This window comes from Nyctereutes procyonoides, unplaced genomic scaffold (assembly GCF_905146905.1).
Source record: "Nyctereutes procyonoides isolate TBG_1078 unplaced genomic scaffold, NYPRO_anot_genome, whole genome shotgun sequence".
NCBI lineage: Eukaryota > Metazoa > Chordata > Mammalia > Carnivora > Canidae > Nyctereutes > Nyctereutes procyonoides.
The window spans coordinates 82,193,404-82,208,209 of NW_026575146.1; the positions used below are offsets into that span (position 1 = coordinate 82,193,404).

General features: G+C 36.9%; 1 protein-coding gene across 2 annotated transcripts in view; it reads right to left on the reverse strand.

Moving 5' to 3' along the window:
* Positions 1-5,455: 5,455 nt before the first annotated feature.
* ZNF260 (zinc finger protein 260) overlaps positions 5,456-14,806 on the reverse strand; it is a 112,952-nt gene continuing 103,601 nt past the window's right edge. The window contains exon 6 of one of the 2 annotated variants that reach the window (XM_055310704.1): positions 5,456-10,324. In XM_055310704.1, coding sequence (XP_055166679.1) covers positions 9,203-10,324 — 1,122 coding nt within the window. In that variant the 3' untranslated portion in view covers positions 5,456-9,202. Of the gene's footprint in view, positions 10,890-14,806 lie in introns of both variants that reach the window. The other variant, XM_055310701.1, reaches the window with a different exon arrangement.

The window sequence follows — 14,806 nt, forward strand, 5'->3', positions numbered from 1 at the left end:
ATCCTCACCAATTCTTATTATCTCGTCCTGTTGATAGCCATTCTAACAGATGTGAAGTGACATGTTGTGGTTTTGATTTGCATTCTCCTGATAAGTAGTGATGTTGAGCATCTTTTCAGGTACCTGCTAGCCATTTGGATGCCCTCTTTTGAAGAATTTCTTTTTTTTTTTTAAATTTATTTATGATAGTCATACAGAGAGAGAGAGAGGCAGAGACATAGGCAGAGGGAGAAGCAGGCTCCATGCACGGGAGCCTGACGTGGGATTCAATCCCGGGTCTCCAGGATCGCACCCTGGGCCAAAGGCAGGCGCCAAACCGCTGCGCCACCCAGGGATCCCGAAGAATTTCTATATAGTGCCTCTGCCCATTTTTTAATTGGATCATTTGAGGGATTTCTTTGTTTTGCTCTTGAATAGTATTAGTTCTTTATATATTTTGGATATTAAACCCTTTTCCAATGTATACTTTGCAAATAATTTCTCCCATTCTGTAGGTTGCTTTTCATTCTGTTGATTGTTTCTTTTGATGTGCAGAACCTTTTAAGTTTTCTGTGGTCCCACTCACTGATTTTTGCTTATTGCTTTTGTTTTTGGTGTCATATCCAAAAAGTTATTGCTAAGGCAAATGTTGAGGAGCATCTTTATATTTTCTTTTTGGAAATAAATGAAATCAAACCAGAAACAGAACTATAGAATGAGAAATTAAACTAAGAGCTGGTAAAAAAAAAATAAAAAAAAATAAACTAAGCGCTGGTTTTTATAAACCTAAGCAAAAACAACAAACTTCTAACTAGACTAAAAAGAGGGCTCAAATAGATTAAATCAATATTGATAAAGGAGACGTTACAACTGATACAGAAACACATAGGTTCATAAGAGACTACTATGAACAATAATATGCCAACACATTAGATGATCTAGAAGAAATGGATAAATTCCTAGAAAGACACAACCTGCTAAAACTATATCAGAAAGCAATAAAAAATCTGAACAGACCAATAATGAGTTAAAAAAATTTGAATCAATAATCAAAAACCTTCCAACACAGAACACCAGGCCGAGACAACTTCACTGGCAAATTCTATCAAACACTTAAAGAATTAATGCAAATCCTTCTCAAAATCTTCCAAAAATCTGAAAAGCGAATACTTCCAAACTCAATCTATAAGGCCAGCATTAGCCTGATGCCAAAGTCAAATAAGGACATTACAAGAAAAGAGAACTGTAGATCAATATCCCCAATGAATATAGATTCAAAAATTCTCAACCAAGTATTAGTAAACTGAACTCAAGAATACATTAAAAAGGAACTCAAGAATGCATTAAAAAGGTAACTGATGGTTAGGTTACCATGACCAACAGGAATTTACGACTGGGATGAAAGGATGTTTCCAGGTCCACATACCAATAAATACAACACATCACATTAAGTAAGAGATAAATAAAAATCACATGATCGTCTCAGTACATGCAGAAAAAGCATCTGACAAAGTACAATGTCCTTTCATGAGAAAAACACTAAAAAGACTGGGTATAGAGGAAACATACCTCAACATAATAAAGGCCATGCATGAAAACTGCAGCTAACATTACATTCAACAATGAAAAACTGAAAGCTTTTTCTCTAAGATAAAGAAAAAAGAAAGGATGCCCATTTTCATCCCTCCTATTTAATATAGTACTAGAACTCCTAGCTCGAGCAATTAGGCAAAACAAAGAAATAAAAGGCATCTAAATAAAAAAAAGAACTAGTATCAATCTACAGAAATCAGTGGCATGTCTACATACTAACAATGAAACATCTGAAATAGAAGAAAGCTATCTCATTCAAGATAACACTGAAAACAAGAAAATACCTTGGAATAAATTTAATCTGTACAATAAAAACTATAAGACTTTGTTGAAAGAAATTGAAAAAGAGGGATCCCTGGGTGGCACAGCGGTTTGGCGCCTGCCTTTGGCCCAGGGCGCGATTCTGGAGACCCGGGATCGAATCCCACGTCGGGCTCCTGGTGCATGGAGCCTGCTTCTCCCTCTGCCTGTGTCTCTGCCTCTCTCTCTCTCTCTCTGTGTGACTATCATAAAATAAATTTAAAAAAAAATTGAAAAAGATACCAATAGAAAGATGTCTCATGTTCATGACTGGAAAGTTTAATATTGTTAAAATGTCCACACTACCCAGAGCCATGTAGATTCAGTGCAATCCCTTTCAAAATTCCAGTGACATCTTTCACAGAGATAGAAAAAATAATCCTAAATTTTGTATGGAACCAAAATGACCCTGAATAGCCAAAGCAGTCATGAGAAAGAACAGAGCCAGACGCATCACACATCTTGATTTCAAACTATACTACAAAGCTATAAAACAGTATGATACTGACATAGAAACACAAAATTATGGAAGCAGCCCAAGTGTCCACTGATAGAGATGAATGGATGAAAAAGATATGATATATATATATGTAATATATATATATATTACCCAGCCATTAAAAAATAATTAAATCTTTCTGCCTGCAATGACATGGATGGCGCTAGATAATATAATGTGAAGTAAATCAATCAGAAAAACAAATACCATATGTTTTTACTCATATGTGGAACTTAAGAAATAAAACAAATGAGCAAAGGAAAGAAAGACAGACAGACAAGCCAAGAAAGAGACTTAATTATTGAGAAGAAACTGATGGTTACCAGAAAGGAGGTGCGTTGGGGCACGGGTGAAATGGTAGGGATTAAGGAGAGCACTGGGTGATGTATGGAATTGCTGAATCACTATACACCTGAAACTAATATAACACTGTATGTTAACTAAACTGGAATTATAATAAAAATTAAAAAGAGGGAAAGGAAAAAAAAAGAAAGATTAACAGAATGGAGTGTATAATTAAATACCTGCATATACAAGGACCTAATATTCAAAAGAGAACCAAGAACACCAAATGGATACTCTCTTCAACAAATGGTTTTGGGAAAACTGGATAACCACAGACAGGAAAATGAACTGGGACTCCTATCATACATCACTCACAAAAACCAACCAGAAATGGATAGAAGACTTAAACATAAGATAGTATACTTATATTAGTCTGTGTCTCTCATGAGTAAATAAAATCTTTTTTTTTTTTTAAAAAGAGTATTTAGGGAATAGATGGCTAGGGAAGATGCATACTCCATTAACATTCCCAAGCTTTTTCTTCCTATAACTCAATGGATCTGGCCATAACCCTCTGAAATCAATAGTTTATTAGTACAGTTTTGCCTGCATCTTCTTGAGACCAGTACTTCCATACTAACTCTTTTGACTTAGGACATTCTTTTGAACTGCTAATCGACATGTATAGTTTGTTTTCAGAAGTCTCTGAAATGGGTCATTAATAGCTCATTAGTAAAATTAACCCCAAGGTCTTACTTTTGCCCAAGTGCCAACAATTCAGTGACAAAGATTTTTTGACCAAACTTTAGTCACTTTTGAACTTTTTATATCTGTGCATTTACTTATAAAATCAAGATTTAGTAAGAACCCTGTCAGTTTAACTAGAACCCTCTACCTTTAATATGTGATCACCCCTGATACCTGATCAGGTTCCTCACCCTCTGCCTTCACCCGGGTGCTGTGTAATCAGGCTGGCCTGCCTTCAGCAGGGATCCTGTTTGGTTGGTTTAACCAGAACACCATTACCCCTGGTGTTTCCTTAGAATTTTTTCAGGCACTGACCCTCACCTTATTCCCTGACTATATATTTCCACTTGTCCAATCTTCAGACTGTGAACTTGCAATCTACCTTGTAAGTTTTAGGAGCAGCACCTGCTCCTTTTCCACCTGCATTTTGAATAATGTGAAACAGATGATGCTTTCATTGTTCCTTCATGTATCCTCAAGACAGGTTAGAATAGATGTATACAATTTGGAAACATGGTCCAGTCTGCTTCCTCCAGTTTGAGGGGTGAAACGGGGCAGTCCATATCAATACAATACCACGCAAGGGAGAGTTGGGACAAGAGTAAAAATGCCACAAAACGTTACCAACATTTTGAAGATGGCTTTTGGCTTGTTTGGGCATTTGCTTGTTTCTATAAACCATTGACCGTTTTCCAGAGGTATTACAAAGTTGGCTCAGAAAGTTTTTTTGTTTTTCCAGTTTCTGTAAGGGAACAATAGCTTGGAGATTCCTAGTTCTGCGTTTTTAAGATGTCACTCCAGGAACTGTATTTTTATTTCCTGTTCCAATAATTTTTACTTTTAAATGAGTAAGTTCGGGGAAGCTTTATAAACTGCTAAAAATTACAGACCTTATCAAAAATACAATTGGGATTTTACTCTCCTAATGAAAAGTGCTTTTGTCTTACCACATATTAGGAGCACATAATTAAGCAGGAAAAGGATTGTCTTAGCTTGGGCATTGTAAAAAAATACCATAGACTGGGTGGTTTAAACAACAGACATTTATTTCTTACAGTTCTAGAGGCTGGGGAATCCCATGATCAAAGTGCTGGCAAAATTCTGGTGAAGGTCCAATTCCTGGCTTGTGGATAGCTGCTTTCTCTGTGCTGCATTCATATGACCTTTCCTTGGTGTATACACATGCAAAGCAACCTCTTATAATCTTTCTCTTCCATTTTATGGGTACTTTTCCCATCATGAGTGTCCTACCCTCATGACCTAATCTAAACCTAATTATTTCCTTATAGTGCCATCTCCAAATACCATCACACTGGAGATCAGGGCTTCAATGTATGAATGGGGGAGGGTTGGGGAAGGGGTACAACAGTTCCTAATAGGGATTTTTCTCATTCGCCCAACTAACAGACTTTTAAAAAATAGGTTAAGCAGGGATGGCATTCGAAGTACTTTGTTCTGGTGCACTACGGACGGTAAGACAAGGGAGCAGAGTGTGTTTATTTGCAATGGCATCACGTGGGTGTGGGGGATGTCGGTTTTGATGTTTGGGGATGGGAGAATTTTGTATGCTTGGGTTTGGGGGTGGATTGGAATTAGTGTTGTGATTTTGATGGGGGGGTGGGGATTGTTATATGGGGATGGGTGTGTGGTTGTTTTGGGTTCGGGTGTTAGTGGAATCTGTGTTTTGGTGGATGATTGGTGGTAGGGGGAAGGGGTGGTTGCTGATTTTGTATTGTTGTGAGTAGGGGTTTGATGGGGTGGATTGTTGTGTGGTTAGTGTGTAGGTGTTTTTGTGTGGTGGGTTTGGTGTTGTATGTTTGAGGGTAGGGGGTGTATGTTTTGTTACTTGGATGGGGACATGGGGTTTGGTTTGTTTTAGTGCTGGGGGGGTTTGTTGGAATGTGAGTTGGGGCTGGGGGTAAATGATTTGGTGGGGTGGGGGTTATGTTTGATGTTGTGCACGGAACATCGGTCACTGGGAGGGTTTGTGGACAGGGCGTCCGGGGGACGGGTTAGTTTTGAGTCGGGTGATGGGTGCTAGGGTTGATCCTGTACCTGGACTGAGGCAGGTTGCGGGGAAGCTGTGAATTGGCATGTAGACATCAATAGTCTATGTGACTAAGGCATCATAAGTCTTGGGAAACCAAGGCAGCAGCTTCCCTGTGCTTAAGTGGGTATCAGTTTCACAACTGGGTGTGTATATCACACCACGCAGATGCAGTACTGAGTTACCATAAGATGTCCTGGATGAGAATGTTAATGTTTCCCAATGCTTAGGTAAACCACATCCATTCTGACCTTGACTCCCCTGGAGTCTCCCCTGGAAACTGTGCTTACTTGGGCAGTCACAGGACTATGAAGGTGTTTTTGGTTTTTTGGTCAGGGCAAGGCTAATAATAAACTGGGTTAAAGTCTGTTTTGTTTTTTTGATTGGTGGTTCAAATCTGTGATTGCTGTTGGTGGACACCACAAGTTGGTCAGAACAATGTGACCAGCTGCTGAATAGATGGATTATTTTAACAAATTGTGCTTGTATAACTGGAAACCCATATGGAAGAAAATAACAAGGAATCCTCATTTTTATATGACATTAAAAATTAAATTCTAGATAGACCAGATATTTACATATTGAAAAAAGCAAATAAACAACTTGCAAGGAAAACCTAAGAAATATACAATCGAAAGATTAAAATATCTTAACCAATTCATAAGCTTAGAAAAAATTAATACATATCTGGTTACACAGAAATTTAGGGTATTTTAATGGAAAAATCATTTTTTTGTGATTAGACAAATTAGACAAAAATTAGACAAATTCCTAATGTCTTTAATGTCTAAAGAGGTCTTAAAAATTGACAGAGATAAATAATCCTATAGGAAAATGAGCTAACATTATAAAAATTTACAAAGAAGCAAATCTAGGAGCAGGTGGTTATACTCATCAACATGAATTTAAGTAATATATCTGTTGCAGTGTTAGAGGAGAGTTGTTTTTGAAAATGACTGATAGCATCTATTAAAATAAAAAAATAGCGTATGTCCTTTGATCTAACAATCTCTTGCCAGTAATCTATCCCCTAGAAATAAACATATCTGATATTTAAGGTCCAATTTTAAGAGTGCTTATTGTAGTGTTCTTTGTGGTGGCAAATAACTAGCAACAAGTTGAATCAGTAAGGGGGAATGTCAGAGTAAATTTGAAGTGTGCAGTATCACAGATATTACTCATTTTACTCTATGTGACTATCCTAATCGTTGTTGTACCTTGGCACTAGCCAACTACTGGCACCAAAAGGTAATCCCTCCTAGTTTAGTTTGAATTAAGAGTTTTTGGGATCTCTGGGTGGCTCAGCAGTTTAGCGCCTGCCTTCGGCCCAGGGCGTGATCCTGGAGTCTCACGATCAAATCCTGCATCAGGCTCCCTGCATGGAGCCTGCTTCTCCCTCTGCCTGTGGTCTCTGCCTCTCTCTCTGTATCTCTCATGAATAAATAAAATCTTTTAATAAAAAAAAATGAAGAGTTTTCAGTTGCTCTGGTGACTTCAAAACTGCACAAGCTCAAGGGTGAAACAAGGAACACGAGGGGAATGCTTAGTGAGGAATGGAAGAAAATGAAGGATAATTTAGATTCATGTAGATATACAGGTTATTTGGGTACATTACCCCAGAAAACCAACCCCTGGCATTTATAATCTTCTCTCAAGACCAATGTTCAAAACCTCTAACAAGTAGTATAGTGATACAGTTCTATTAGCATTTAATTATTTTGAATTTAAAAGAAATTGATATATTTGAAATATGCCTAAGGTTTAAATGTTGTGTATACATTTTTATCACTATTCAAAAAGAGCACTAACAACTTTTTCTATGTTAAGTTGTTGTGGAAAGAGACTGAGTAAACAAAAATCCTCAGAAAGATTTGCTTCAAATAAAACAATATTGTGTAGGTCTCAGATCTTTTTTAGCACTACTTTCCCCAAAGAAACAAACAGGGGGTACTGATTGAGTGTATCTGGCAGATAAAGAAAAAAAAGTCTGAGGTTAAAATTGAAGGTGAGATACACGAGAATTGACATTTTACTTAGTGGCATGTTTAAAAGTTTGAGAGTAACTTAGTTTCCTCATTTTAAAAATATCAAATTCTTAATGCCAACACTAGTATGTGGACTTTTAAGATTTCTAATAAATATTTCAGTAGAAACCAATTTTTAATATCAAGTCTGTGCATATATTATTAAATGATCTTTAAATGAATGTAATCCAACCAACCTGTTGCACAATCATGCTATAACTTCTAAGAGATCACACAGATTAGTGACGTCACATGCAAGAGTAAATTTAAATAATTTAAGCTACCATCCCAATTTTCAAAAATGACTTATAGTAAAGGTATTATTTTAGAAATATTTCCTATAAAATATTAGCATCTATCTGGACTGTGAGTCTATATTACATGTACTCCATGTACACCTTTCCTAGTCCTATCTTTATCTTTTTTAATTTTCAGAAATAGTACAAACAATAAAACACATTACTACAACCCAGACGTAACTATCATTTTGTTATAGTAATCTGGAGTCTTTATTTCTTTTTAATCATAGTTATATAGATACAAAACTGAAGTATCTTTTAGCTATTTCTTTTCCACTACCTTTCTTTCTAGAGGCAACCTCTTTTGGAAATTGAGTGTGTATCCTTCCAATTCATTCTTTAGATTTACATAAAAATATTTATTCATAATCAATGCTTAATACTAGTGTTTGCTAGTGTTAATTTCATTCAAATTCAGTTACGATTATATTTATCCCTTCATTTTCACTCTACATGATTTTTCAGGTCTTTCTATGTGTGTGTGTGTGTGTGTGTGTGTGTGTGTGTGTGTGTGTGTATATATATATATATATATATAAACCTGTTATACTTTACTCAGAATATTCTGTGTGCTCTTATCACATTTTATTTATCCATTTCACAAGCAACAGATATTTGTTTCCAATTTTTTGCTAATATAATTCGTGCTTCAATGAGCACAGAAGTACATGACTCCCTAGGTATATGTATCGGTTTTGTGGGGATATGCATGTATACTCAAGAGTGAGTATTCTGGAATCTATTTTAGAAATTCCCTCCTACTCCAAGGTTTTAAAAACATTCTCCTATAAAATTCTTATATTACTAAGTTTTGCTTTTTGCATTCTAATCTTCAGTACTTTTGGATTTTATAATAAATAATGTATTACTACAGCAGAGATCTAATATTTTTCCACATGAAGAGTCAGTTACCCTGAGACCATTTTTTGAATCATCCATGATTTCCCTACCAACTGGTGATACCACCTCTATCAGTTAACAATTCCCCATAAAGGCATGCATGTTTCAGAAGATAATATTCTGTTCCAATTTCTGATTTCTACAAATGCACCAAGAACAAATAATTTTCATTACATATGTAGCAAAACATTTTTAAAATGACAGTTCTCTTAATGTCAAATCTTTATACCTCTTAATGCATCAGGTAGGCCTTCCAGAACCATGTTGCTTGGTGTTCATGACTGGATCCTTACTTCAATTAGATTGCTCCTAACAGTACATCATTAACAATGTTTGTTGTGGGAGTTCTGGGAGTACCTAAGTTTTCATGATATTAAGATACTTATTAAAATTGTTAGTATTTAAGTTTTGAGTTGTTGGTGAAGTATTTCCCACATTCATGTCACTTTATTATAAAACAAATCTTCAGTGTAACATTAAATGTGTGTTCTGATGAAAGTTTTGCTAAGTTCAAGGCATTCATAGAGTTTTAGTGAGTATGAATTCTCTGGTGTCTAATATGATGTGACTTCTGGCTAAAAGCTTTGCCACATTCACTACACTGATAAGGTTTTTCTCCAGTGTGGATTCTCATATGTAGAGCAAGAGTTGAGAACTGAGAGAAGGCTTTCCCACATTCATTACAACCGTAGGGCTTCTCACCTGTATGGCTTCTCATATGAACAGTAAGAGATGAGCTTTGACAGAAGGCTTTCCCACATATTTTACATTCATAAGGTTTATCACCTGTATGAATTCTCACATGCACAATGAGTGATGTGATTCTAGAGAAGGCTTTTCCACATTTATTACATTCATAGGGTTTCTCTCCTGTATGAATATTGTGATGTTTAATGAGGTATTGCTTCTGCCTAAAGATTGTTCCACATTCATTACATTTATAGGGTTTCTCTCCAATATGAATTTTCTCATGCTCAGTGAGATTTGATTTGCCACTGAAGGCTTTCCCACATTCTTTACATATATAGGGCTTCTCTCCCGTATGACTTCTCTGGTGTCTAATGAGGCTTGACTTCTGAATGAAAGCTTTCCCACACCCTTTGCATTCATAAGGTTTCTCTCCGGTATGTATTCTTTGATGGATAATAAGGTTTTCCTTCTGGCTAAAGGCTTTTCCACATTCATTACATTTAAAGGGTTTCTTTCCACTGTGGATATTCTGATGTTTAATGAGGTATTGCTTCTGGCTGAAGGCCCTTCCACATTGATTACATTCAAATGGTTTCTCTCCTGTATGGATTTTCTCATGCTCAGTGAGATATGATTTGCCATTGAAGGCTTTTCCACATTCCTTACATGTATAGGGTTTGTTTCCAGTATGATTTCTCTGGTGTTTAATGAGGCCTGGCATCTGAATAGAAGCTTTCCCACATTCATAAAGTTTCTCTCCAGTATGATGTTTCTGATGAGAAAGGAAGTTTCTTTTCTGGCTGAAGGCTTTTCCACATTTATTACATTTATATGGTTTCTTTCCCATATGACTTCTCAAATGTAGAGTAAGGGATGAGACTCGAGAGAAAACTTTACCACATTCAGTACATTCATGTGACTTTTCTCCAGTATGCATTTTCTTATGTTCTATGAGGTTTTGCTTCAGGTTAAAGGTTTTTCCACATTCATCGCATTCATGAGGTTTCTCTCTACTATGAATTTGATCATGCTGAAGGAGATCTGCTTCAGGCTGAAGGCTTTCTAACATTTTTATCATGCACAGATATTTTTTCCAACAAGAATTCCTCAGTAACTCTTGACATGTGACATAGACAAAAGATTTTCCACATTCATCAGATTCATATGGTTTCTCTCCAAAATTAATCCCCAGGTAGCTAATGAAGTTGAATTTATGTTCAAAGACTTCACATTGCTTATCCTGAGATTAGACAATTACAGACTGGGATTAACTATATGACATCACTGTATTCTTAATGGTTCTTTCTTAGATAGCTTCTCTTATATGTTTATATTATGTTCAAAGTTCCCTTAAGTCCCATACATATAGTCTTAAAGAAACAGTGTCTGTGCTCAGAGGAAGTACTTTCTGTTACCCAGGTTTTCTGAATTTTTTCTTAGCTGTATTTTCCTGGAGAAGAATGAGACTCAACTCACATGTCTTCCATGTTGTGTCTTTATCTATTTATAAATTTCCCAGTCCTTTTCTAAAAGGGAATACAAAAAAAATCATAATTGAAAAGAGCTATAACTAAAATATTTAGTGCCTCACATGAAGTAAAAATCCAGTAAAGTAGCTGTCATCATCAATACCACTAACACTTGTGATTTTTTCCAATGTTATTAATGAAATTTCAGAAATGTGATATTGTAAAACAGACTCTTTATTTCAAACCTAGTTTACCAGTATAAAAGAAAGCTTAAACACAAGTAACATTTACAGTTGCATGTAGCTTAAACTGCTTTTTTATGTGGGGCTCAATTCACAACCCTGAGATCAAGACCTGAGCTAGATCAAGAGTTGGACACTTAACTGACTGAGCCATTCAGATGCACCCCCCCCTTTTAAAATGTTTTAAATTTATTTTTTTCAGGTGTCCCTTAAACAGCTTTTAATGTAACTTTGTACACTTTATAAATAAGTAAAATAAAACATAAAAACCCCATGACAAACAGGATGAAAGGACAGACACATAAAACTGGGAGAGCCTTGGGTGAAAGGAAAAAAATAATATGAATAGAAGAATTATTAAAGAGGATATGTGATTAAATAAGATAATCTCTATCTTTCTGAAAGTCCATTAAAATGACATTAAGAGGATGAAGGGCATATACTCATAAGCATTAAGAGGCTGGAGAGACACCAGTGGATGAGATGTTTTAGGAAATTTTGGAAGGACAGAAAATAAAGAATTATAAATTAACAGCAGAATCGAATGACTTAAAAGCCCACAGAAGACGGTGCCACCTAGAAACAAGGTAATTTGTCAACACAAAGGCTCTATAACTGGATAGACTAGGTGAGAATGGAAGGTGAGACTTATAAAAAATGATTATAAAAGCAGCAGCCGGGGGGGATCCCTGGGTGGCTCAGCGGTTTAGTGCCTGCCTTTGGCCCAGGGCGTGATCCTGGAGTCCCGGGATCGAGTCCCGTGTCGGGCTCCCGGCATGGAGCCTGCTTCTCCCTCCTCCTGTGTCTCTGCCTCTCTCTCTCTCTATGTCTATCATAAATCAATCAATCAATCTTTAAAAAAAAAAAAAAAGCAGCCGATGTACCCGATCTTAACTGGAAGGAAATAGGAATTTATTATCCAAAGTATAAATAGGAGGCTCCAAATTTACTGATGATAGGCAAAGAAGATTATAATACTGAAAACAAGGTAATGAGTAAAAGTTCTTATGCAGAATAGGGTCCTAACCCCTTTCTAGTGATGCTCGTTAGAAATGCTGGGGTTACTGGTGTCAGACAACAGAAGGGTTCTTTTCTGAAAAAAATGAGAAGACCATGAGAACATTTATAGATACTAACATTTGGAGTCCTATAAAAGAAATATCTAGGGATCCCTGGGTGGCGCAGCGGTTTAGCGCCTGCCTTTGGCCCAGGGCGTGATCCTGGAGACCCCGGATCGAATCCCACGTCGGGCTCCCGGTGCATGGAGCCTGCTTCTCCCTCTGCCTGTGTCTCTGCCTCTCTCTCTCTCTGTGTGTGTGTGACTATCATAAATAAAAATTTAAAAAAAAAAAAAAAAAAAAAAAAAAAAAAAAAGAAATATCTAGATATCTGATTGAATGATGCACAGCAAAGCCCACCATTTTATAAGCTCCAACCATGCATACCTACTACAGTAATATTTCTGGTACTTCAATGTTAAATATTAATATAGCACTAAAGATCACAAAAATTTTATGAAAGCTCTAAGGTGAAAGATCAAAACAAGTAGGAAAAAATAAGGAAAGGAACAAAAGAACACATACATACAATACTATAATTAGTACTACAGAAAGCTAAGAGCTTGTATAACACTTAAATATTAACAGGGTTCTATAAAAAGTGCTTTTGCAAATAAACAATATGATGTTTACCTCAAAAATTCAACAGCTTGGGAGAGAAAGGTCCAGGAAACCTCCCAGAATAAAAAAAAGGAAGGGAGAAAGAAATGATGATTGGAAAATTAGTGGGTTAGTGGAGGCATCCAGGAGATTCAACATTTCTTAAAGGAGTTCCAGAGAAAACACAAAGGAAAATGAATGCAGGAAATTATCTCAATTCCATCTTTCATGTTAACAAGCTGATTATATAAATTACATATTTTTTATTTTTTATTTAAAGATTTTATTTATTTATTCATGATAGAGAGAGAGAGAGGTAGAGACACAGGCAGAGGGAGAAGCAGGCTCCATGCAGGGAGCCTGACGTGGGACTCGATCCCGGGACTCCAGGATTGCGCCCTGGGCCAAAGGCAGGCCATAACCACTGAGCCACCCAGGGATCCCCTATTATTATTATTTTTAAAGATCTGATTTATTCATGAGAGACACAGAGACAGAGATAGGCTGAGACACAGGCAGAGGGAGAAGCAGGCTCCATGCAGGGAGCCTGACGTGGGACTCGATCCCGGGTCTCCAGAATCTTCAGCCCTGGGCTGAAGGTGGCACTAAACTGCTGAGCCACCCGGGCTGCCCATAAATTACATATTTTAAAAGATTTTGTTTGAGAGAGAGAGAGAAGGGGGAAGGGCAGAGAGAGAAGAGAATGTTAAGCAGATTCCACTGAAGAGGACCCTGAGATCAGACCTGAAGTGAAACCAAGAGTTAGATGCTTAACCAACTGCGCCACCTAGGTGTCCCTAGAAGATTTTACTTTTTTTCCTTATTTATTTATTTATTTATTTATTTATTTATTTATTTATTTATTTATTTATTTATTTATATTTATTTATTTATGATAGTCACAGAGAGAGAGAGAGGCAGAGAGGCAGAGACACAGGCAGAGGGAGAAGCAGGGGAGGGAGCCCGTGCTCCCGTGAGCCCGACGCACCGGGAGCCCGACGTGGGACTCGATCCCGGGTCTCCAGGATCGCACCCTGGGCCAAAGGCAGGCGCCAAACCGCTGCGCCACCCAGGGATCCCCAAAGATTTTATTTTTAAATAATCTTTATATCCAATGTGGGGCTTGAATTTACAACCCTGAGATTAAGATTTGCATGCTCTATCAATTAAGCCAGCCAAGTGCTCCTAAGCTGATACTATCTTAAAATGTTTAAATCAAAAGTAGATAAAATAGCTGTATAAAATGTGGGAATAAACACCAATAGACTCAGTTAAATGAGTTGAAAGTGGTTGCCTATAGGAATAGGAACTGGGCTAATAGTATTCCACTTTTTTAAAAAAATAGTTTTTTAAGTGATATTTACATCCCATGTGGGGCTCAAACTTACAACTCCAAGATCAAGAGTCACACATTCCTCCAACTGAGCCAGCCAGGCATCCCCTATTTCACTTTTAAAAGCCCTACTTGGGATGCCTGGGTGGCTCAGTGGTTGAGTGTCTGCCTTTGGCTCAGGACGTCATCCCAGGGTCCTGGGATTGAGTCCCACATCAGGCTCCCTGCAGGCAGTCTGCTTCTCCCTCTGCCTATGTCTCTGCCTCTCATGAATGAATGAATAAATAAATAAATCTTTAAAATAAATACATAAAAGCCCCTATTTGTTATATTCTCAGAGATGTACTTGATTTGGGCCTCTCAACTCTAACTGATCTAGAATTGTATAGTATCTATAGATGGTCTCTTTATCTGATTGCAGTTGAATTTTACATGGCTAAACGGCAAAGTACACATTTAGTGAAACAAAGGCTAGAAAACAGCCATTCTTGCTTTGAAATTTGATTTACTGCAGTGTTTTGATTATGATACTATCATTTCTAAATATAGAAACTGTCATTGCCATCAACTTCAGTTTTCATGTTTCCCTTTTATTATGTCTGAAATAACTGGTACCGAAGCTCTCTTTTGTGAAGAGCTCTTTTCTTGTCCCCCTTCTGAATTCTTTCTTTTATAATTGTTTTCTAGTCACTAACTAGAAGTCTCCTATGTGATCTGTCCTGTCCCTCTCAAAATTTTATC